This window comes from Python bivittatus, unplaced genomic scaffold (genome assembly GCF_059951505.1).
Source record: "Python bivittatus isolate LINGU-HERP-01145 unplaced genomic scaffold, Pbiv_v1 ctg000840_np1212, whole genome shotgun sequence".
NCBI lineage: Eukaryota > Metazoa > Chordata > Lepidosauria > Squamata > Pythonidae > Python > Python bivittatus.
Window position 1 is genome coordinate 32,784,964 of NW_028277113.1, and position 25,800 is coordinate 32,810,763.

A 25,800-nucleotide genomic window follows, 5' to 3' on the forward strand; every position below is an offset into this window, starting at 1 on the left:
ACTGGATCTAAAAGAAAAACTGCAATGGAAAAAACAAACTTAATATAATTTGTTCAGTTGCATAACTAGTTTCCCTCCATAAGATGCTAACTCTGGTTTTGATGGTTCAATTAACATACTCTTATTTCTTAAGATTAAAAACAAAAGGAAACACAAATTCAGGATAATAAGGAACATGAAGTGGACTAAGAGACACCTAAATTTAATTGTTAATTTAATGAGTGTCACATTAGAATGGGTTGTTGATATATTAGAATTGTTTTATGTCTCTGCCCAGGCATTATACCCAAAATACAGAAGCAAATGAACTGCTTACAGACTCACAAGCTTCCTAATTTCAGACTTTGATAGCAGGGTCTGAAATTATATTCTTGTATTTGTTTAATGCAAGTAGACCAGTTTATGTGATAGGGAACAATCATGTGGAAAGCACTTATTTCGGTTCATATGAACCTTAATAGTCCCACATACAATTGGGGAGCAGTGATTAGAGGAAGTGGGCAAACATATGCTTTGATGTTGTGATACTGCATCCAAAGGATTGTTATGCTGTGATTACTTGTTCAGTTATAGATACAAGCTAATGGCACATTTATCAGAGTAGGGTACACTTTAAGTTTAGGGAACTAAAAAACCCATGTGAGATTCTGTTCACAGGTCTCCTGTACTAGGTTCACTTTGGTCCTGAGACTTAGACCAACTGAGTTTCAAAGATAGAGTCTTCTACTGTATTTACAAGCAGGATGATAGATAATTAAATGATGTTGATCATGTGTTTCAGATACTAGTGAAAATATTTTTGCAGTAAAAAGGCTGGCTCTTTCTGCTAATTTGACTGCCCTTAGTGGTTTAAGCCATACTGATGGTTTTAGTGAGAAGCTGTTGAACACTTCATCTGCATTGTCTAAAGTTAATGATACGTTGCAGAAAACAAATGAACTTATAATTGACTCAACAAATGCTGGTAGGTTTGCTGCTTGATTGCTTTCTAGAAATGTTACTGCATGCAAGAGTGGGATTAATTTTTAATCCAAAGCATTCCTCATCACATTTACATTAAAAGCAGTCTGTACTAGTGTACTTTGCTCTTGGTGAGGACTTGTAATGAGATTTACTATCTTTTCAATTGAAAGTTAGCATTTCATTTTCAGACTGGCAATTCTGAGAGAAAAAGCAATAAAAAATTAAGAAATATACTCTTGGTCACATATTTTTTTCTGTGTGTATTCATTATTCATTTGCAGTTAAAAAAAACAAATATTAATTAAATAGTTAGTAGAATTGCCCCCAAAACTCTCTTTCAGGATATCTCCACTTCTGTTTTGGCAGCGGCGTCAGCTGAAAGAAAAGTGAATGAAATTGAAATCCAGGCTGGTCTGTTATATGGAAGGCTGAAACCTCTGAAAATGCTGGAGGAGAATTTAAGCAGAAACATCTCTGAAATTAAAGAGCTCATAAACCAGGCTCGCAAACAGGCAGCTTCTGTAAGCAGCTTACTTTTCCTGTGTATTTCGAAGAGGAAACTGCCACTTAGTTTCAGTACATATCCTAAATAGTTGCACCACTATATTAAACTGTAGCTGATAAAGGCTGTAATACAGTTTCCTCCTGAGGGAGATTTGTGTCCAGGAGGACTTCTATTTTTCTTTCAATAACATAAACCTTCCATGTCTTCCTATGATCTTTCAGTTTCAAAGAGAACAGGTGCATGTAATGTATGAGACTACTAATTAATACAAACTATTGTCAAAGCTCTCCATCGCCCTCCTGTACTTCTCTGTATTTTCATCCCAAGACATTCTTCACCAGTGCTATCTTCAGCTATTCAGAACTCTCTCTTCTAAGACTATGACCCTGCGGATTACCTATACTACCAGCTTCAGTCTTTTCTCAGAAGCCATTCTTTGCATATGTCCTTTGCTTCAACCATCTACTTCCTACATCTTAGTGGAGATAAGCCTCTAATCAAATACCATACTACAACTAAACTACTAACCAAGTTCTTGAAAAATCTTGCATTGTTTCCCACTATTGACTGTTTTCTTTTTTTCTCAATGTGTTCTACATTGTAGGACGTATAGAGCAGCCCACACCAGCAGCCCACAGAAACACCAGGCATAATCTTGATGCAATGTAAAGACATATAGAAAGAAAGATTCCCCCTCCCCTAGTTTATAGATGTGAATGTGACAAGTATTTTGTTCTTTAATGTAAAAAATATTTGTATGATATCCACTGAGTGTCTCTATGCATATATGTTTGTATGGGTGTTTATATAAATTGTATCTACATTATATAAAGTTTTGTATTTCTCTTTTTGTCAGATTAAGGTTGCAGTATCTGCAGAAAGAGACTGTATTCGGGCCTATCAACCCCAGATATTATCTACTAACTACAATACATTAACATTAAATGTTAAAACAATGGAACCTGACAATCTTTTGTTCTATCTGGGTAGCAATGGTAAAGTAAGTAAAGGATTTTATATCTCAATTCTTTTATAGGCAAGGAACTCTACCAACTGTCAGTCCAGATGGGTTACATTGGGTTTCTATTGAACTACATTATCTGATATCCTTATAACCAATTTGCTGCATTTCAGTGGTCAATATATTAGTAATAAAAGATTTTTTGTACGTGTTTATGAGTAAAGTGGGAACTTTAATATATGTTAGTACCTGAAATAAAGAAATCATGTTGCAAAATATATATTCTGGTTATTATGAAATATAAGGATGCAATCTCTTGCATATTTTATGTATTGCAGATTTCAGTGGCTCAGGAATAAATATTCTCTTAAACTTAGGTATCCTGAATATCTCAAACAGTAATAGTCAGAAAAGAGTTACATTCTTAAACATGAATATGAAATATATTGATTTTCTATCCAGTTGCCACAGTGACCATTGTGGATATATAGATATCATTTCTTTCTGTAAACTTGGTAGGGATAGTACCTATAGTAGGATTTTGCAAGATGCAAGGTCAATTAAAGATGGAACTTTTTGCTTGATGCAGGCATTTCTCTGTTCTCACAAGCAGACACAGATGACTTAAGCATGTAGGCTGGCTCACACATTTTAGTGGTTATTGCATATCCAGTATTGCTAGAGAATATTATATTCACATTTGCTGATTAACCTGAGATGTGTGGATAAAGCAAAAGTAGCAACTTGGTATCTTTCAGAAATTATGGACTAACTCTCATCAGGTCAGACGTATGGCCAAATGACAAGATATTGTACAAGCTGTAGTTCAAAACATCTAAGAATCTCCTGTTGCTTTTCCATGAAATAAACTATAATGGGCAGTAGAAATCTATATAAATACATCTATATTTAAGGTAATGAAACCAGGTAGCAGTAGGTAGCCATCCAACTGGAAAAAAGGGACTGAATAGTAAATTACTTGGAATTCAATAAACTCTAATACTGGCTTGCTTTTTCTATTTTCTTTTCATACTTTTCATTTGTTTCATACGATTGGTCCCAATAACTTACTATTGATACAGCTAATTTGGATTGGTTTTTATATTAGTTTATAGTTATCCAAGACTAATTTGTTCTTTAACTACATGGCTTGTACTTTCTAGTATTGCTAGATGTATATTCATTTAAATGACACTGTGGTTAGTTAGGCCTGGGTAATTTTATGTGGTCTGTACATCTTCAAAATGTTTTTCTTGAAAGCTTCACTTACAAGCAAAATGTCTAACTGTCCCTCATATTATTTTAAGTTTTTAAAATTGAATTGGAAAAGTTTAACATACAGTACCTTGTTGTATACTACCGACTTCTCAAATATCAATGTGATCTGCATTCTTTACATTATTTTCTTCCCTGGTTCTTCCAAGCTGTTTCTTGTGGTTGGCTAGTTTTAACTATGATGTATCCTCATATTTAAGTTGCTGTGTTTGAGATGGCCCACTTCACAGCAGTAGGTCAAATAATAAACTTTCTTCCTTGGGCCAGAAAGGTAGAGTACAAATTAAAATGATTATGATCTATGGTTATGATTATAGTTTCCCTCATGGAATCATAACAATTATTAATGTTTTTAAAAGCTTTTTTTAAAAAAACTAGAGCATTTTTAGACATGTTGGTCCTTTAATATTGCCTTCACAAACTTTTTTTTTTTTAGACTGATTTCATGGCAGTGGAGATGCGACGTGGCAAGGTGGCTTTCTTATGGGATATGGGCTCTGGATCAACAAGACTGGAATATCCTGATTTATCTATTAACAACAACAAATGGCATAGAATACATGCTACAAGGTAAAATACTATTGATCTGTGATTCTATTTATCCAGAACATCAGATATCTAGAAAAAGTGAGCTGTATTGGGAATAAACAACTTTTAAAGTTCTTAGAGTAATAATTGAAATTTATTTAATAAAGGTATTTGCTATAAGATAAATGTAAGAGACTAAACTAAACTACTGAACCAGAGATATGCAACTACTATTGGTTTTCTGACTTCAACAGCCAATTAGTACCAAATTTTGCAGCAGGTTCAACTATTTTAAATATTGAATGCCTTAAGCCTTTATAAATATATAGAATGCAGCTGCGCGAGCAATTTTTGGGGCCCGAAGGACCCATATTACACCTTTGCTCTGTGAGCTGCATTGGGTACCGGTTTGCTTCTGGGTCCAATTCAAGGTGCTGGTTATCACCTTTAAAGCCCTACATGGCATGGGGCCAGGTTACCTGAAGGACCGCCTCGCCCCCATGATTTCAACCCGTCCCACCCGATCTCACAGAGAGGGCATGCTCCGGACCCCCTTGGCAAAAGAACTCTGACTAGCGGGGTCCAGAAGGCGGGCCTTCTCTGCTGTAGCTCCCGCCCTTTGGAACATCTTGCCCCCAGAGGTGAGACAGGCCCCCTCACTCCAGGCCTTTCGGAGGGATTTGAAGACTTGGCTCTGCCATCTGGCCTGGGGCGGGGAGGGAGGATGTCAGAAATGGGGTTGGCTAGCCCCTTAGCGGCCTGGTGTGGCCTCTATTGGCCTCTTGGATCTTTTCATCTTTTTTTATCTCTGTAAGTGTGGTGGTTTTTTATAACTTTTATTCATGTATTTATGATTTTAATTTGATGTAAGCCGCCCAGAGTCCCCCATTGTGGGGAGATGGGCGGGGACAAGTTTACTAAATAAATAAATACAAAGTAACCATTTTGCTTCTTAAAGCCCATCCATATTCTCCCAAATGTAAAAGTAGATAACTTGGGGGCCATAAAAAAATGCTGATAGGTCACATACGATCATAGACTAGATATAGATATTTTGAGAGCAGTGTGGTGTGGTGGTTAAGGTGTTGGATTAATAATGGGGAGTCCCAGACTGTAGTCTACTCTCAGCCAAGGAAGCTCACTGGATGACTTTGGGCCAGTTCCCTTCTCTCAGCCCAAGAGCCTTTATAGTGTAGCAGTTAAGGTGTTGCACTAGAAGCAGAGAGAGTGATGTTATAGTCCACCCTCAACCACAGAAGCTCACTCAAATGGCCTTTGAAACCTATGCAGCTTAATACAGTTTGGCTCCCAGGTACTTTATTAGCTGAAAAAATCACCATTATGTCAGGCTGTATGAGTCCTATAAGGTAGATCAGACTAAGAAACAGACATTGTGCAGATCTAAAGCTACTTGTATTAGAACAGCTATAGTAACAGAATCTTGGGAGTCTGAATGTGCTTCCCTTCCTCCCTCTTTTATCTTCTTGTGAATTAAGGGAGAAGGGGGCTGTCTGAAATGTTTTTGTAAGCCACTTTCTTGGCCTGGGCTCAAACTTCATTTATCCTTGATAATGGATCTTCTCTCTGTTCTTCCAAGCCATCCCATATACTCACTATAGGCTGTACATAGTCATACATGTAGCTCAAGCAAACAGTGTACAACCCAAAGTAGAAGAGTTTTCAGTGCCTTGGTAAAGGATCTGCAATTAAAAAAAAAGGAAGGGGGAGGAGTCTGCGTAAATCAGCACCTAATGTTGTGCTGTTGGACTATTCCCAGGGAGCCCTCAGCCACAGAAGCTTATTGGACAATCTTGAGCCAGTTGCTCTCTCTCAGCCCAGCCTATTCACAGAGTTGTTGTTATGGGAACAAATAGGATGAGGGAGTGGGTACATTGCCTGGAACTCCATTATAAAGCATGGGTTATAAATCAAATCAGTAAATAACATCTAAATGATAAGGTATTCAGAACAGTTGCCGTCAACTATATATAAAGACTCTCTTTTGTCTCAGAATATTTGCATCTTTTTCTTGAACTGCTGTATGTAACACCAGTTAGCACATTTAACTATTTTAGCTCCTTCATTATTCTTCCAATTAGGTTTGGGAAAACAGGCACTTTGAGTGTAGAGGAGACTAGTTCTCCCCAGAAGCCCATCAGAAGAACTGCCACCTCTCCTGGAACAGCCACAGTGCTAGATGTAAATCAGTCAACTCTAATGTTTATTGGTGGACTTGGAGGACAAATCAAGGTGAAAGGTTTACTGTTAATATATTGTGATAGTTTATTTCGGTGATTTTGAAGATGGTTTCCTCTCTACTGTGTAATAGTGTAACAGCTGTCAAGTATTCAAAAATGAAAAGAAAGACATCTATATGATAATTGCTTGCTCTTGTAAACCAAAGTGCTTTAAAAATTGCCAGTGAACTATAATTTTAATGTGAGAAAGAGCACCATCCATGTGGAACAAGGGGGGCCAAAATAATGAAACCAGTGTCATGACACAAGTCTGCTTCTTGTACATGTGTCATGTGGTTGCACACACATACAAAGAAACAGAGCTTGCAGTGTTGTGCTGTGACACTGACAAAAGCAGCAAGCCCCTGAAGATACCACTGGTGATAGGTGAAAGTTATTACATACATGAGGATTAATAACATTAGGCATTACTAACTTGATTTGAATTAAATTCAGTTGTCTTATTTTTGCAACGGAGACCACAGAATGTTACTGAAATGCAGTGGAGCTCCTCAGAGGAGCTCAAATATAAATTGTTCTGTTAACTTACCCTGCTTTCCTCTTACATTAAACCACATTTGCGGGAATATATACAGCAGGGAATAACAGCAAGAGACTTTTTTTTTCATTTACCTTTGTATCAAGATAAAGTTTACTCTTGCTGTTCACCTGAAAGAATTTCAAATAGCTTATATTATTTACTATAAATGTGTTCTGTGTTCTGCTGTAGAAGTCACCATCCATTAAAGTAACGCATTTTAAAGGGTGCATAGGGGAGACATCCTTGAACGGCAGACCCGTGGGACTCTGGAATTTTATGGAAAGAGAAGGCAAATGCACTGGATGTTTTGGAAGGTGAGAAATGGAGATAGCTGCTAATGTCCATCATTGAAGCAATTGGGCGCATGTGTAGTTTTATTACAACTGCAAGGGTAGGTTTGATTATTTTGTGGATTGTGATCTCAGTCACTATATAAAGGAATTTGATTTGGAGCACACAGGTATCTAGGCTTTGAAAAGTATCACTATGGCGATAGAGATTGCTTGAGGTTTTTATAAATCTAATTAGGTTTCCCTGTTTGCTACGTACCAGCTTAAAAACTAAGTGAGCTTTAAAATTGTTTGGATCATCTCCAAAATCCATAAAAGAAGAATGCTGTGTGATCCTCCAGCTTTCCTTCTGACCTCCCTAAGGAAATATCGGTGGGTCAAGGCATTTTCTGTCAGAACACTTTGACTGGGGAACTCACCTGCTGAGAAGATGGGTCTTGTAGATGGTTGTAAAAACCTTATTGTGCATGTAATTTTTTTAGCATTTTTTTTCCCCACATACCTGCACCACTTCCCGTTTTGGGGGTTTCCAGAATTTTGTATGGTTTCCTGTTTTTAAATTGTTGTAAGGGTATATCTTGAAAAGTACTTTTCTGGATTTCTTCTGAGCTAAGAGTCACTTTGTGTGAGATGGGCGGCTATATAAATATGGTAAATAAATAAATAATAAATAAATAAATAAATAAATAAGAGGTGATTCAGAGATAATTCTTTAAATGATCAGTTACATACCAAACCCAGTGAAGAAAATATTCCTATCTGTATAAGTATCATGTTTTAACCAGCAGAGGGAGATAGATGATTATTTTAAAAATGTATTTTGGAGAATCACAGGAAGCTGTAGAATTACGGCTCCTGATAATCCATCTCCTGAAAATGGAGTGTTCTCCTTTAAATTACTAGTGGATTTATTATGTAGAAGGGTTTATTATGTTGCTTTTTAAATGTGACCATTTAAAAAGCAACATAATGAGGTGGTTAAAATATTTGAAAATCATATATTGCCTACTTTCCTAAAAAACACAGTATAGTAGAAAGTTTCATGTATAAGTGTAAACCAAAATGCAAATTACCTAAATCTCAACTTTTACTCATACTTCTAAACTGTATTTAATCAATTTAATACAGTTTTACTTAAATTTACATCTCCATTAAATTACATCAAATTAATTTTGTCCTGATCCTTTGCACTTCTTTGTCCTGTCTACTGTTTGGAGTGTGGCCTCTGGCATGTCATCAAAAATTAAGTATGGTTTTTGGACTGAAAAATAACATCCTCGTTCTAGACTTTGTGGCTGGCTGCTTAACGTAAGAAAGTAAAGGGTTTGTCCATTGGAGTCAGTCCACTGGAGCTTATGGAAGAAAGTAGTCAGACAGCTACCCAGATTCCAATCTGTTTCAGTCTTTAAAAGTTAGTATCATCACCTCCAAATGAGCCCAGAAACAAATTTGCAGCCAGTGCCAGTCAAATAACATAATATGGATGACTAATCTTAAGTAGAATATGGCAAGAATGTATTACTTCACCAACTTGATGAAAATGGTAGGCAAATTAGATCAGAAACAAGTTTGCTGCTGCCTTTTAGTCCCAAATACATTTCTCTAGTGGCCATTAAAACATCTTGTTCCTTGGTTGTGTGATGTAGTTCGGCTCTTTTACATATAGACTCAGTTGATATCTACTGTGACTGCTGCAGAATTGGATTTTCATTACTGTGTGTAATACAGAGATCTGTGGACAGAATGCGCCTTGTTAAGAACATATGCTGCCAGTCTCAATTCTCCCTTTGTTTGTCTTCCCTAGCCCACAGTATGAAGACCCTTCATTTCATTTTGATGGCAGTGGATATTCAGTGGTGGAGAAAGCACTTCGCTCCACTGTGACCCAAATAATTGTATTTTTCAGCACTTTTTCAACTAATGGGCTCTTAGTATACCTGGCTTCCAATGGCACAGTAAGATTATTCCAACTTTTTAAAAAAGATATAATCAGCCCCATAGACTATGTTAGGGCTATTTATTGGTAACTAACTAAATAAAAATGAATGAATTCATTACTATGGCTAAAGGTCAGCAATTTAAAATCCTTTAGAAGAATGAAATGTCTGTGCAGTGTGTCACATGCATGTAATGGTATACTACACTAAGTTTTTATTTTTTTTGTTCTTGTATTTTTGTCACTTTTTTGTAATACCATCTTTTTAATGTTTTCTTCTTCTCATGTATTATTTTTGTGTTTTTTTACTTTTTGTTATTAATTAAAAAGCAATACAAATTTATATTAAAAAAATTAGCTAAAAGATTGTTTGAATCTTGCCTCTTCCATGACTTTAATGGAGAATTAGTACCTTTCACTCACTCTCAGTTCCCCATTTTCAGTATAGAACTAATTATACAGAATTTACATCAAGATAATGTTCGTGAAGCATTCTGTGTAGTCTAAAGGCTTTCGAATGACAGGAGTTTCCGAGGTTGTCTTTCTTGTCGGTTAGAAATGTAACAAAGTAATAGTTATAGCAGTAAGAAGGTCTCTGTGTGTGGCTGTGTGTGTGTGTTTCCCTAACTTTTGCTTCTTTTTCTGCAGAAGGATTTCTTATCTCTGGAGCTTATTGATGGCAGAATTAAACTAACCGTTGATCTTGGTTCAGGTCCCCTTACACTTAAAACAGAAAGCCGCTACAATAATGGAACATGGTATAAACTTTCATTCAGTCGAAACAAAAAGGAAGGTAAAATATGGAGTCCTTGGTGCTCTCTGAGCTTGGTTGTTTACTTGCAGATGTTTCAATACCTGACTAGGTAACATCATCAGTGCTGCCAACATGCTAAGCTAGGTAAAATATGCTAGCTCAATCCAGCACAACTGAGTGTATTTGTCCTTCACACTGATTTTAATTATAAAATTTAAACTATAGGGCTATGCAAACTAGGCATAATCCCCTTGTACTTTGTTTCAAGAATCAAGGTGGTACAATAATCTCTACACTGAAATGGAAGAATTAGAGGTGACATATTCTGCCTTAAGAAGCACCATGGCAGGTCTGACCTGCTTCATCTAAACTCTTCACTTCAAAACAATGGTTCCTGCACATACAAACAAGATTTGGAAATTAAAAATACATTGTTTTCTTTTTTCGTTGCTTCTTAGTGGAAGTTTGATTTGGAAGATTGATTCTAATGATGTTAATTATCTAATGATGTTAATATCAGTATCTGTTTACAACTCTGATATACACTGAAAAAAAATCAACAGAAAATTCACAGAAAGACGAATTAGGATGATGCTCTTCAGTGTATTCTTTATAAGCCTCTAGTATTTGGGAATCATGTTAATTAGATGAAACATCTTTACATTAGTTTAACAATATAATGAATGAGGTGAGGCTGAAAAAGAGTAAGGCCTTTCTAAAACAAAATCTATTTCACTCTCAAGAGCTGGTTGGTTATCTGAATAATTACCAAGGCAAAAAAAAAAAAAAAAGATTGAAATTGTCACTTCTCAGCCTAACAATTACCTGATAAAACTGGGTAGACCCTAGGAGGAAATTAAACAATGTGGCATTTCTCTTAATTTTGGAATAATATCTTAACTGGGTTAGCTGAAACCCATTTCCCCTAAAACAAACCTTAGTACATTTTCATAATACTTTCAATTGTTGAATAGGGAAGGGTAGATTATTTTCTTGATATTTTGTTTAAATTGAAATTGCTATTATGTGTTGTAAAAATACTGTCTGAAATAACATGTAGATCATGCACTTCATATTTCTGTTATATGACAATGGGGTTTAATAAAAGAATTAGATTCATAGACACTTAAATGAACTTAATAGGTAATAAAATAATGTATTGCTATTGTTACATTTTCTACAATGTTTGTTTGGATAGAAATTCCTGTATCTTAGCAAACTCTGTTCCTATTTGCTTACCTTGGATATTTTTATCTTTCAGGGATTTTGGCAGTCATGGATGCTTATAGTCTCAATTCTAAAGAAATCAAGCAAGGAGAATCCCCTGGTGTAGCCTCTGACCTGAATCGTTCTGATAAAGACCCTATTTACATTGGCGGGTTACCACGATCAAGGGCAGTAAGGTACATTTAACTACCTTCAAGGGGAAGCCCTTAAGACTAGGGTTGCACAAAATGCTCTATGCACAAACTGTTCTGTACATGGAACAGCTAACTTCTCGTGGTCAGTGAGAGGACCAATTTCCACTGGTTGATTCATGGGCGGGCAGGGTATAGGAAAAATCCAAGGTTATAGGTAGAGCAGCTTCTTATAGGATAACCTTGAGTCCAAGTGCAGCATATCCAACCAGCCTGCCCCATTCCCTGCCAGCCTTCTCAGGGTCTTCCTTCTACTTCCCTTTTCTGTACTTGAAGTTAAGTATACCTATGGCAGCAGCTAAGTGGAGGTAGGGAAAGGAAGTCTCTGGGAAGACTGGTGGGCCATTCAGAAGAGGAAGTTAGAGAGGGCAAAGTGTACTAGCCTTGCCATATTCATCTCAAAAATCCCACTAGATTGTCTCTTAACCAAAATCTGTAATTCTGAGCCAACCCAAAACTGTTAGGCATAATTTTCCAGACACGTGTTTCAGGTTTAAAACATACATATTTTCAGTTTTGTGTGTACTCGTATTGAAGACAGTCAGGAAATTGCATTGGCCCTAAATATGGTAGACACAGTTCTGTTGGTTCCCAGTTACTTTCTGGGTCCATTTCGCTAAGGTGTATAAAGCCTATTATGGGCCCAAATTATGTGCAGAACTGTCTTTGCCCATACAATCAATCCCACACTCTTAGATCTTTAGTAAGGCACCTCTTGCTGGGCCTACCATAACTATATTTAACATCAACCATTATCTGTGGGGGGGGGTTTCCATAGTGGTCCACAGAACAATTTGCTTTTGGAGTTGCAGAGAGCACCTTCTTCTTGCAGTTTTTCCCTTTTAGCTTTTCTTGGAAATGTGTATTTTTAAACACAGGTTTTAAGTGCAAGCTCTAAACTAAAGAATATCAACTGCTGCAATATCTATAATGTATGTGGTTTGTTTTTATTTTTGTCTCATAACCTCTCGCTTTCATTTTAATATGGAGCATGTGCTTCCTGGTTTTCTTTTGATCACAATTTTCTTAAGGCATGAAGAAAAAGAATGCATGGAGGGGAAACTAGATATGCATGCCGTCTGACAGCCTTCATTTCTGTCTCTTTGTATTAGATGGGAAAGAGAGGTTGTAACAGTAATAATTGACTGAGCAACTGCCCATCCTGATTACACAAATCAAGGTTCCCAAGGTGGTTGAGATACTAACCTTATTCATCTATATGTGGTTCCACACTCACTTCAGACCTTCCCCATAAACATGGGTAAATTGGAGGGGGAGGAGGGCCACACTTTGTGGTTTGTTTGCTTCCAGGTGTTTCCTTTCCCTGATACCTAAAGAGACTTGTCTTAGATTCCAACAAAAATAACTAATATCTAATATAGTACTCCAAATCTTTTTGGATCATTCCTTTTTCCAAAGTTAAGCAGGAATAATAATGAGTGGTTTTTGGGGATGGACATGCTAGAGGGGGAGCAGGTAGGATTCTGGTTAATTGTAATGGTTTGGCTCCTCCACGGCTGCCATTTTTGCCATTTTCCTAAAATATAGGCCATATGACTACATTTCATTCTCTTTGGAATATTGGATATTTAAACAGAAAACAGGAATGGACTGGGCATTGTAGAAAATACAAATGCAAAATATTAAGTTGGCAGAGTGTGTTGCTGTTTTCAGGATCCTGAGTGCAGAGGTGATGGTCACTAAAACAATTTTAAAAATTAGTCATAAGAATTTAGAACACAAGGGATGCTAAGATCAGATGGAAAGAAAGGTTACCTATTGTGATTTGTCTCTTTCTGAAACATTCTTGGTATATTCTGTCATTCACATATTCTCTGGCTACTGTTAAACAACTATTGATTTCTCAGAAGATGATAATTACACCATGAGTTTTATGAAGGATTCAGTATATTGTTCAATTTTAACAGTTCAGTATTAACTTTCTTAGGAAAGGGGTTCATAGCAGAACCTATGTGGGATGCATTAAGAACTTGGAAATATCCCGATCTACCTTCGACTTGCTTAAAAATTCATACGGTGTGAGGAAAGGCTGTATCCTAGAGGTAAGACATACTGACAGTTCTGTTTACTACATTTAAGCTGTTTGCTACTGAGAAATGAATAAGCAATACATGATGACTTTATAATGGCTAGCATTTGAGCATTAAATAATCAAAAGCTGTATTTTTATTTTTTTGATTTAGAATACGTAATTAACTGATTGTTCCTTTTCTTTTGCAATCTAGCCTATACGCAGTGCTAATATCTTACATAATGGTTATGTTGAGTTGCCACCCAAATCCCTTTTGGTGGAATCTGAACTTATGGCCACTTTTGCTACAAAGAACACCAGCGGCGTTATTCTTGTGGGGCTTAGCAAAGGTGCAGCACAACGAAGACGCAGGCAAGTCCATCTTGTGAGTACCTAGCCACCTTTAAACTTTAATTTGCTTTTCTACTTGTAGTTATTTCTGGAATGGATCTTGGCTAATCTCTAAAAGCAAAGCAAAGTGAGATTGAGGTAGTACTTGGACTGGAGACCACCAAAAATGCCAGGGCTGCAGGCTAGATTGGAAAATCACAGACCATCCTGGAAGAAGGCAGTGGCAAGCCCAGTTGTGTATTGTTGCCAAGAAATTACATGCCTGTGAAATCACTAGACTTTGAGTTAAATTCAGAGGAAATACAGCTTTTTATCTTTAGTCCTTAGATTAAAGGTTAGGGTGGTATAATAAAATAACAATGTTCACATAGATGAGTATTTCTGCTTTAATTCTGCAAATATAATTGGATTGGTTAGTGTCAGGTTCAGCCCAAGAACAACAGCGAGACAGTCCAGAACAGCTTAGCTCCTTTATTAGCTTACACCTAATACAGAATCTTGCCAGACTAAATCTATACCACAACAATAGTAACTATAACCATAAGGCCGCAGGGAGGGGCCAGCCTCATTCTCTTGGCTTTCCCACACTCCATCACATCATCATTTGCAACCTCCCCTGCCAGCTTCCCCAGAAAGTCACTGGGGAAGCCAGCAGGGAAGGTTGCAAGCCACTGGGGTAAGTCTCCCCCACCCATGCACTCTCCCCCAGCCCCTCTGTGCTCATGTTGTGCCAGCCACTTGCGCATCCTTGTGTACCTTCCCTTGCCGAACTGACGTGGGAAGCTGGCAGGAAGTTGCCTCACCTAACGTCCATGGGATTCGGATAACAATGGCAACCGGCACTGCAGGGATTGCCGTTGCTAAGCGATGCAGTTGCGCTCTGTGACTACATTGCTTAGAGATGGAAATTCTGGTCCCAATTGCTGTTGTAAGTTGAGGTCTACCTGTGTACTTTTGTGTCAAACCTGCCTTAAAAGAGAGAGAGAGAGAGAGAAAGAGAGAGAACTCCACCCCTCCCTCCTTTTCACATTTTAACATACCTAGCAATAATGTACCTTGATGTTTTTTCTTATTCCTTGTAGCCCTTTTTCTCCATCATCCTAGTGAATGGTCACTTGGCTGTGCAGGTCCTTGCTGGTGACCGAGCAAGTGCAAAAAGGGTCATGGTCAAGTCTGCTAATGGAACTTACAGTGATGGACAAGAACATTCTGTCATCCTGACTCGGAATAAGAGGTACAAGCTGAAGCACTAAGTTTAATTACCACCTATGTTAGTTACTGTGTTGCCTAAGGAACTAACTTACTTTATTTTAGAAAAATAATCAGTTTTCCTGTTGTTAACAAGGAAGTTCAGTTTTATATGGTAATTGTAGGCAATGCCCAGCTACTGATTAAAGTGTGTGCGATTATTCCCTTTATAATTTGTAGATGCTTTGACTTCCAAAGGGAATCTTACCAAATATTGGTAGAAGATAGAAATACATAATTAGCTTTAAGATGTTTACACTAAGAAGCCTACAGGTCCTATGTATTTAAAAAAACCCACACAGAAATTAATTAGGAAGGCATTAGGGAGGTTTGATCTGTCACAGGAGCAAGTCTCCAACACCAAATTTATGTTTCAGTTATTCAGGGTGGATGATAAAACTCACATAATATTTATTCCTTGCAATTATTCTCTTTAAACTTGAAAAAAAAAAGTTTGTTATTGAGTATTATTTCTCTCTGCATTCTTCCCACTCCGTGCTGCCAAGAATGATAACTGTACAAGTGGATGAAAGTAAACCCGAAGAAATTAGACTTGGACTCATGGCAGAAACTAGACCAATTAATATATCAAAGCTTTTCATCGGTGGAATTCCTGCTGGAGAAACCATTTCAGGGTTAAAGATGATCGACTCTTTCTATGGTTGTATAGCTAACGTGATATTTAACACAGAGTAAGTTAAAGTTAGTTTCCATGCATAGGAAATTTCTTATTTAACTCTATATATTTTCTCTTAGTATATACAGTAGTTTTGTAGTGCAAGGCCATTTTTGTTCCAGTGAAAGATAAGGAGAGCAAGGATAACTTGCTGTTGTCATATAAACATTAGTCTTAATAAGTATATAGTTTCTTCAAAAATACAATACTGGTTCTAAAAGTGTTTCTGACAAATATATATATTTCATATAAATTATTTAATTAACCCATTAACTAAGGACAGAAAACATTATTAAAAAAAATAAATAACCTTCAGTTTTACCACACTACCTCCCTGATAGAGAAGGATTCATTGATTTATTGAAGGTCATTATTTACCATTTTTACAGTGGTATGATAGTTCTGAATTTTCTACATATGACCAGAATATCTTCTCAGACGTCAGAGAAGCTTAAACTAAAACCATTTAACAGGCATGCAAGAATCCAGAAACTTCTGATGCAGAGTTTTATGTAGAAAAGCTAAGAAGCTGTTATTACAGAATTTCAGATACTGCTGGGTATCAAGTGCAAGTCTATTCTAAGTGTTCAAATTCTTTTGTCCTTTTTTCCTGTCCAAGGGCAACTGGCTGGATGCCCCTCTGTTTTAAGCAGGAGGCCTGATTTCCATTTTTTGCTTTATTAATAGACAGATTTGATACCAGATTGTTTTCCTGCATCTATATATAGAACTGATTTTCACACCAAATACATCTGATGATAACAGTTGCTCAGTGGGATAGGAAACAATGTCTGTGTGTCATGCTTAGCTGGATAATTTTTGTCCTACAGTCACTGAGGCTATGACTATTGACTGCAATAGAAGTTGCCATTTATATACAACAGGACGGCAAGTAAGATCTGTAGATATGTAACATGGAAATCATGGAATTTGGTAGTGTTGGAATGGGGTAAACATGATAATTCTTTAGAATTTCACATGAAAGATTTGTGAGAAAAGTAGGTGGTACTTGATAAATATTTCTACTTTCTTAGTTTTCAGCTTGTGCCTGAAAAATAATTCATAGATTTCTTATGATTTGTTCCTTCTTTCCTTTCCTCCCTCCCTTTAAAAATTACAGATTTCTGGATTTCACCACGGCAGTAAGGTATGAAGGTGTTGATATGGACAGTTGCTTTCTTTCAGAGAAGTCTAAGCCTTCTATTCAACCAGAAGATATTGAAATCCGATCTGAAATGCAGATGCTGCCGAGTTCTCTAAAGTCTTTTTCACAGATTAAGGAAGTATGTTATGATGATGGTATCTGTGGTTATGGCAAAATTAAGCTAGGGAAAATGGGCGAGATCATGTTAATCCATGTACGTAGAAACCAACAATTAGATGCAGTGTTACTGAATTGTTATGACAATATACCCCTTTCTGTCCTGCAGCAGGAAGGAGTTAAAAGGAACGTAGATGTTTCCAGGGGAAAAAACTCATAAACTGCTGAGTGTACTTAGTTGTCACCAATCTGTAATTTTTAACGTGACAGAAAGGGGAATTTATTAAATATATGGGAAAGTAATCATATTAACCATATTGAATTAATTCATTTACTTTTTATTAAATATACATATAAAATCAATTTTATTTTTTGGTCTGGCTTTAGCCATTTCTGATTTCTGCATATTAGTGTGTGTTTTTGCAACTGTAGTACTGGATTAATAAGTATCATTTTATATAAATACAATATTTCCATTAGAGAAAAATATATGTGATTTGAATTATGTGTCAGTATGATCAGAGATGTAAAAAAGAGATATTAGCTGTCTATACTCACTACTTATTCTGCAGATTATCTTGAATGGGAAAGAAATGTAAGCCTAGTTTTAAATCTGAGGACGTTTCACAAATTCAGTTCTTTTGATAATCAAAATGGAGGTAATGCCACAATGCTGTTGTCTAACCTTGGTGTCCTGCAGATACATTGGAGCATAACTTCCTGATTTCCAGTTAATATGGCCTATTACTGGAGTTCAGGGAACTGTGTTCCAACACATGAAAAGCGCTTTGTCATTTAAAAAAGAAACTAATTTAAAGCTACAACACTTGCCACAGCAAGATGGAAAGCAGGCTTGTGTTTGTTTGTTTGTTTATTTATTTATATTTCAAATTTGTCACCGCCCATCTCACTACAGAATGACTCCGGGTGCTTTACAGTAAAAACTGCATTTTCCTGGGTTTTGATGATTTGAGCATGAAATTGGTATGTGATTTGGGGTGTCATCAACATGCAATAAAAAATTAAGAAAATGAGTATTAGATAGAAAATTAGTTTATTTACCTCAGTTGTTTTGTTTACAGAAACCATGTGCAGAAAGTGGAGAAGTTAAGTACGTTTCCAATGCCCATCAGTTTGGCTTTACCAGAAACAGCCACTTAATGCTACTTTTCAATCAGTCTACAGTAAGAAAGAAGTAGGTATATCTTAAGCTATTGTATAAAATTCCTCCACTACATGCGAGATAGATCATTGCTTCAAATGTGCAGATAAGAAACATGAAGTTAAGAGATAACAACATAGAGAACTACCTAGACAACATGTGGCACTATTAAATTCCACTCATTTATGGAAGTGGACTATAGTCAGATAACACAGGGTTCTTCAACCTTGGCAACTTTAAGACGGCTGGGGAATTCTGGAAGTTGAAGCCCACCTGTCTTAAAGTTGCCAAGGTTGAGGAACCCTGAGATAACAAGCATCTATTTTTCATTTATTTCTTAAATGCTTTTTGTGCTCATACGTCCATATTTTAGGATAGTTTTCAGCATGTTGCAGATTGGGAGCTGTGCAGTCCCTGAAAATAACTGAGATTGTCCCTGTCAGTCATGTGTAAAGTAGGCGTCATACAAAATGGATGAAACTAGCATTAAACAGTTTGTTTACAAACATAAGACAAAAAAACGCACTAACCTTTTTCATAGTTTTTTTTTAAAGAAAAAAGTTCTTTATCATTTAGATAGAGAAAACTTTTAAGTGCAAGTTGGAATATTGTGCAATTCACTGTACCTCTTTTCCCTCCGCTCCTGCCTGTTCTGTTTCCCTTCCAATAGATTTCTTAATGTGTAGTAGTTTCCTAGATTTTTATCTTTCTGTATTCCTCTAGAATAATTATTCACCTATTATGCTGTCCTGTAACACTCAGAATGTGAAAATATGTTTCCTTTGTGACTTCTCTGGTTAATGTTAGAGGGGCTCAAATCAAAAGGGAGAGTTGCCAGCATTATCTGTGAGGCCACTCCAGGGAATCGGCCAAGTCTTCAGAATAGCATGGGTGGTTCTGTTTGGGCTCAGATGAAGAAGGACCACAGAATATTTGAACCAGAGACTCTTGCAGGATCTACTTTAATTAAGTTGGTGAAAGCAGATTTGCACCATTATGCCATAAGCTCTGCCCTTTTCATACATGTATGCAATGTCATAACATACATGCTAAAGGAGCGGGGTTTGTATTGCAACAGTGCAACACGGCTTTCATTAGTTGCTTTCTCTTGCCTTCTTGTGATTGCCTCTATGCTGAACATGCCTCAACAACAACAACAACAACAACAATTTATTAAACTTGCATGCCACCCAACTCTCAATGATTCTGGCTGGCTCACAACAATCCAGCACAGAATACTTACTAGACTTAACATTATTTTCTGTCTTTAAAAAGCTTTGACAGTCTCCACAGGATGCACTGAAATGTCCAAACTTAAGTCAATTCCACATCTTATTTCGTAGGTTTTCTGTCCAATTAAGTATCAGAACATTTGCTTCTAGTGGTCTAATATACTATACAGCTCATCAAAAGCAAGTTGATTATGCAGCCCTTCAACTACAAGGAGGAAAACTTCATTTTTCATTTGATCTTGGAAAAGGACAGTCAGTAGTTTCTCATGGAACAATGATCAGTGATGGAAAATGGCATACGGTAGGTTCTTTACATGCTTACATTCAACTGCCCAGATACAAAAATATGTTTGGTACATTTAAAGCCTAAGGGGAAAATGTTGCGTTAGATACACAATAGCTTTTGCATCTGACATATTAAATTAACATGTTTAAAAACCCTAAATAATTATGAAGCAAGAATGGAAATTTCTGGCAGTCATGGATACATATATGGAATACTATTCTTAGTTGCATGTTTCTTAACTATCAATAACAGCTCACAAAGAATGTATCTTATCTCCTTAGGTGCAAACAGATTATGCTAAGAGAAAAGGTGTAATCATAGTTGATGGGCAGGAAACTGAAGCTGTCAGTGTTTCAGGTGACGGAAATACATTGGATGTGGATGGGAAATTGTACTTGGGGGGTCTACCCTTAGGTTACCTCACAAAGAACATTGGAAATGTAAGGACTTTACTTTCTTATTGATCCTTTGTGTGCTGGGTATGCAAACAGATCAGGCTATGTTCCATATCAATGGACTGTGCTGATCCAAGAAGGTTCTGGGACTCCACAGTGATGTGAGGCTTTTGTAGCATAGGTTTTTCTTTTCTTTTCTTTTCTTTTCTTTTCTTTTCTTTTCTTTTCTTTTCTTTTCTGACAAACTGAGCAATTAACTTTGCAAATAGATCAGCTCATATCCTACTCTAGAAGCAACACTGTGAAGATAATTTTGCATCTCCTCTGCAAGGCAAATGCTTATTCCCCCTTGCACCATGTTCAGGCTCCTGTCCTTTCCCTCCTTAATGTTGTCCTGCTCAGTCCAAGGGGCTTACTACATACAGCTTTCTGCAAGCACAGCAAGGCAATGGAGGGAAGGGGCAGAATGTTGGCTACCTTGCTGATTTGTTGCTCTTGGGAGTGAGTACTGGACTACTCAGGAGGGCCTTAGTAGCTAGAAGGTGAGAACATCTGTGAGCAATGCAAGTTAATTGGGACAGTTGTGGGGTGTGAATAGTAGCTGTCAGTAGTTGCATGGAAGTTTCATAGAAAGGATAGGAACTGCTGTTTACCATGAGCTGTAAAGTGATAACATACAGACTGATTTAAGAATTGAACTCCCTCTGTTTGTAAAATATGTAAATTGACCCTGGGTAATGCTGATAATAGGTTATTTTGCTTACATGGTATTTTGGTATTTTTATACTTCTTTATCCACATTTGATCAGAAATATCCCAGTTCCTCTGTTTGTATTTTACTTCAAACAGGGCTGTTTTTTACTAAATTCTGTAAAGGATATCAGATATGTCTGTATCTGAAACAGCATGTTCAGCTTCTACAGTGACCATAATAAGCAGACTCATGATCATAGCCATAACAATAGCAGTATTAAATTGCACTCTACAGAAGAAGCATATTTTAAGCTGGAAAACAGATGGATTTCCCAACATTTGTTTAAATTAAAAACTCTTGTAAGTCTGATTTTGATCCCAGCACTGGTAGTGGAGAAGAACAGAATTAACCCCTTTCCTGTGCTGTTTTCCTGTCCTTAATCCTCTCTCCCTTCCAAGTAGCTATTCAGATTTATGACAGAAAAAAGTATTGTTGCCTGATTTGCATCTATGTTTTCCCCACAGGGGGTTCTAGAGAGATGGCAAGGCAGCAAGACTCAGGGCGACAGGTCAAGGTCAGGAGGAAAGCATAGAAAAATGGCTGGGTGGATGGCCTCTGCTCAGTGATTTTCTGTATTCCGTCTATTTCAGTCCTAAAATGCAAATATATACCTGCTATATTTATTACAGATCAGCTTTTTTCCTTGAATATAAGATTTCCCATTCTGTTTCTTGTTTTTTTTTAAAATAGTCCTGTGTAGTTACTTTTAATCTATAGCAGTATAAACATATGCAGAAAAGAGTATGAGATATCCAGCCAGCCCTGGACCTTAGTATGTGGGATAGAGGACTTTAATCCTTTGCCCCCTACCTGATAGCAAAAAGCCTTTTAAAATGATATCATTGAAGTCTACTCAACAGTGCCACATTAGCAAATTCACAGCATAGTTTGAGTGACTTCCTCTAATAGAAGTGTTAGTTTCTCATTGATTTATAGTTCTGAAGTAGTAAGGTTCTGAATGATATCTCTCTGAGTAATCGCAGATGCCTGTATGATACAGATGTTCTACAGCAATATTTCTCAGCTTTGGCAACTTCTAGACATGTGGACGTCAATTCCCAGAATTCCCCAGCCAGCATGCTGGCTGGGGAATTCTAGGAGTTGACGTCCACATGCCTTGAAGTTGCCAAGATTGAGAAACACTGTTCTATAGGAATAACTACAGTACCAAATTGTCTTTGCAGGTTACTCATAGTATCCCTGCATGCATTGGTGGAGTAACCATTAATAACAAGCAGTTAGATAATCTGGTCTCAACCTCTGCTGTGAATAAATGCTATGCTGCAATCCAGAAAGGAACTTATTTTGATGGAAGTGGTTTTGCTGCTCTTGGTAAGCAAAGTATTGTTTTACTCCCCCCCCCCAAAAATATAAGTGCAAAGTGAAATATAGGAACTATCCAATAACATTAAAATGTATTGATTTCCCCCTTGTTCTTTTATTTCCAATCCTGAATTATTGAAGCTGCTGGGAGTAGGTAAGAATTGTTAATGTAATTTCCTTTACTCAGAAATAGAATGATTTCATTGAAGAATAAGGAAGTCTCTGTACTGCAGACAACTTCTGTTTCCAGTAAAGCCAGGCTGCTTGTCTTGTTCAATGGGAGACTTACAGTGAGCACACATTCCCACTTAGACAGTTGTGTTTTTTACAGGAACTTTCATATATAAAAGGTAAAGTAGGGAATTCTTGAGAATGGAGGCCTATCACTTTCTGTAAACTGTTAACTAAGGCATCATTTAGACAGAGCTTTCGTTTTGAAATTGGTGGTTACGGTTAGTATAATTTTTTGCAGATGGTTCATGTAGCTCTTATTTTTAGTGATTTTTCTAATTTTATTTTTCATGATATTTATCCTTTATGTCTTGATTTTTGTTTTGGTCAAATGATCACATGATTGGGTGACTCTTGATCTGCTCACTTGGTCAGGAGCCTTTCCCAGCAGAACTGTTTGTGGTATATTAAAATAAGCATTTCAGTTAGACAGGCTTCTAGTGCAGGAAACAAGCAAGCATTGCCTTAGAGCACAAACCTAGATATATTAGATTTATGATGTCCCTACAACATATACTCCTTTACTCCGTCTAGCCTAGGATGGCTCCCTTATTAATTTTATCCCCTCCTGTTTTGTGTGTTTTTACTGTTTTTTATACGTAGCTGTTTTTATGTATTTATTTTGTAATTGTTGTACGCCGCTCAGAGTCACCTTGTGCAAGATGGGTGGCTATATTAATATGATAAATAAATAAATAAATAAATAAATAAATCTAAATAAACAAAAGGGATGTACTCTAAATTTTTTCTCAGAAATCTTTGATCTATTGATGATAATATCAGTTGTAGAGCACAATTCTCTAACTTTATTATTTCTCTCTTTTGTAGTTAGGGAGGGCTATAAAGTCAGATCTGATGTTAACATTACGTTTGAATTCCGTACCAATGTTATGAATGGAGTTCTTCTTGGAATAAGTAGTGCTAAAATAGATGCCATTGGGCTGGAGCTTGTAAATGGAAAGGTAGGTTCTGAGCTGAACAGATATACTGTGATAAATTTATCCTAATAAATCTTAAGTGGTACCTAAATTGGTGGATCTGAATATATATAAAGAAGACTGCATATATAATGTGCAGTTTTTGAGAGAAAAGGTGTGGTAATCATTAATATGTGACAATGAATTTGGAATTAATATGTTTTAATGATCTCTGAAACATACCTGGTTTTCCTACACCAATAGATTTTTTTATTCTTAAAACCAGATTTAGATTATTGAGCCAATTACAATTTGCTATTTTATTATACATAGGAAAATAGAAATGTTATACTGGAAGAAACAATTCCATTGGTGTTTTTAATTAAGCAAAGTGCTGTGAGAGACCTCTGAAATAAAATTATGAAATAGATGAAATGATAAAAAACTCATTTGAAGACAAATGTCTATGATTTTACAGATATATTTATAATGAACTTGAAAAACTACTTAAAACTTTCCAGTTGCTTTTCCAAATAATATATTGCCAACAAAGGAAAGTATAAGTTGTCTTAAGAATAGTGCACATAAATGTAAATATTGTTTCAACCAAGCCAGATTCAAAGTATTACTTTAGGTTCTTAGGAGAGTTTTCCATTACATGAAGCTTTTATGAATTGAACCCTCAAGTACTCATACATATCTCTGTATTAACTTCAGAATGAAGGGGAAACATTCTTGTCTGGCTTGTGTTGTATGTACGTTTCATCTTATATTAAGAGGAAAAAAAGTTGTAGGTTTAAGAAAATTCTTTTATTGAAATGTTTTCACACAGGCCAGATAAGGAAAACAATGTATTTGTCTTCTTTCAGATTTTGTTTTATATTTCCACTCATGGCAACCACAGGGTTATAGACAGAAATCTTCAGGGAATTTTCAGCTTTGGAAATCTCTCCTGGCTGTTGTGGTCACTCAAGCATTGTGTTATGTAGGCATTTGTATTATCCAACTCTATCTACATTTCTGTAAATCACTTCTGACTTCATAACGAAAACCTCCTCCCCCTATTTCTCACTAAGGAAACAGTTTGTCCCTCCTTGAATATGAATGTACAAGATAAGTAATTTTGTCATTTCATGGGTAACATAGCTGAACATCTGTCGTGTAGGAAGAAATAAAGGCCTTGATGTGTGTTACTTATTTTGACCTTACATTAAATGCCTTGCAGAGTGGCATTGTTATCATAGCAGAATCTTCTGCTAATGATTCCTATTATGGGTCCTATTACCCACAAACTATAGCTGTCCTAAAAATCTTAGCTTGAGTAAAAAGTTCAGTGGTTAAAAGAAATCATAAAAGAAAAAACAAAGTGCTCTCACTCCAAAATTAAAAATGGTTGCTTGAAGAAGACCTTGATATTTCTTTCTACGTAGAGTAGACTGCTTGCCATACTCCAAAAATAATGATCCATATATACTCCAAGATATCACCATTCCCTATGGTATAAAAGGGACCCATCCGGGCTCTCACATTTCCTGCTTTTCAGTATCTTGCAGTTTTTTATTATAAAAGCTGCTCCAAAGTATAGTGCCTTTTAACCGTTTTACTCAATTCCAGAATAGCAGAATCTAACATTCAAGTTTTCAGGAAAGATATGTAGTCAATATACATCTCTTGAACCTTGTCTGTGCTTTATCATTATACTTAGAAATACACCTATCATAAGTTACGGGGGGTGGGGGGGGGAACTACTGTGGTGTAAAGCAAATCTTTCAAAATTGAAATAGGCTGCATTGAATTAATTGCTTCTTGGCAACATGCAAAGATAAGAAAGTAATATTAAATGAACATTGATTTAACAATTATCCACTGGATTAAAACTAAGCTTTCTCATAACAGTACTGAAAATTTATTAGGTTAAAAGAACCAACTTCTATCTTTACTGCATCTGTTCAGTTGCATTGCATTTTGTTTTTTGTTTTTGTAGATTTTATTCAGTGTCAATAATGGAGCTGGTAGAATAACAGCTTCCTATGAGCCAAAAGGAATATCTGATCTATGTGATGGACAGTGGCATAAACTTCAAGCTAAGAAAAGCAAGCATCATATTGCTCTAATAGTCGATGGAAATGTGGTTCAGACTGATAATCCACATGTTCAATCAACCTCTGCAGACACAAATAACCCCATTTATGTTGGAGGGTATCCTGGTATGTAGTTTTTCTCACATTCAAAGCAGAGCACCAAAAATTATCTTAATCTTGACTTGTTTTATATTTTTCAGAGTAACTAGTGTGAAAAATGCTAAGCCATATAAAGTCAGTTCTCTGAAATGTGAAGACTATTAAAATACCAGTGCCCATTTACCTAAGTCTTCTGGTTGCTGCTCTGCTCCTTTTCTTATAATTAGCTTCAAGACAACTTTACACTTCAGGCCCACAGAGAATCTGTCTGAACATAATCATGGGCTCAGGTGTCTGTCTAGCCCTTAAGAACTATTTATTCATTGATTTTATGGTTGACAGAG

General features: G+C 36.5%; 1 protein-coding gene across 1 annotated transcript in view; it reads left to right on the forward strand.

The window, feature by feature from the left end:
* LAMA1 (laminin subunit alpha 1) overlaps positions 1-25,800 on the forward strand; it is a 110,425-nt gene that overhangs the window by 79,117 nt on the left and 5,508 nt on the right. Inside the window, exons 43-62 of the mRNA XM_025164264.2 lie at positions 782-964; positions 1,330-1,484; positions 2,325-2,468; positions 4,141-4,274; positions 6,332-6,482; positions 7,200-7,324; positions 9,105-9,255; positions 9,885-10,029; positions 11,252-11,393; positions 13,357-13,471; positions 13,655-13,825; positions 14,874-15,025; positions 15,546-15,731; positions 16,836-16,998; positions 18,059-18,171; positions 19,482-19,671; positions 19,938-20,096; positions 21,990-22,137; positions 23,188-23,321; positions 25,261-25,483. Of these exons, the coding sequence (XP_025020032.2) occupies positions 782-964; positions 1,330-1,484; positions 2,325-2,468; positions 4,141-4,274; positions 6,332-6,482; positions 7,200-7,324; positions 9,105-9,255; positions 9,885-10,029; positions 11,252-11,393; positions 13,357-13,471; positions 13,655-13,825; positions 14,874-15,025; positions 15,546-15,731; positions 16,836-16,998; positions 18,059-18,171; positions 19,482-19,671; positions 19,938-20,096; positions 21,990-22,137; positions 23,188-23,321; positions 25,261-25,483 (3,084 nt within the window). The remainder of the gene's footprint in view (positions 1-781; positions 965-1,329; positions 1,485-2,324; positions 2,469-4,140; positions 4,275-6,331; positions 6,483-7,199; positions 7,325-9,104; positions 9,256-9,884; positions 10,030-11,251; positions 11,394-13,356; positions 13,472-13,654; positions 13,826-14,873; positions 15,026-15,545; positions 15,732-16,835; positions 16,999-18,058; positions 18,172-19,481; positions 19,672-19,937; positions 20,097-21,989; positions 22,138-23,187; positions 23,322-25,260; positions 25,484-25,800) is intronic.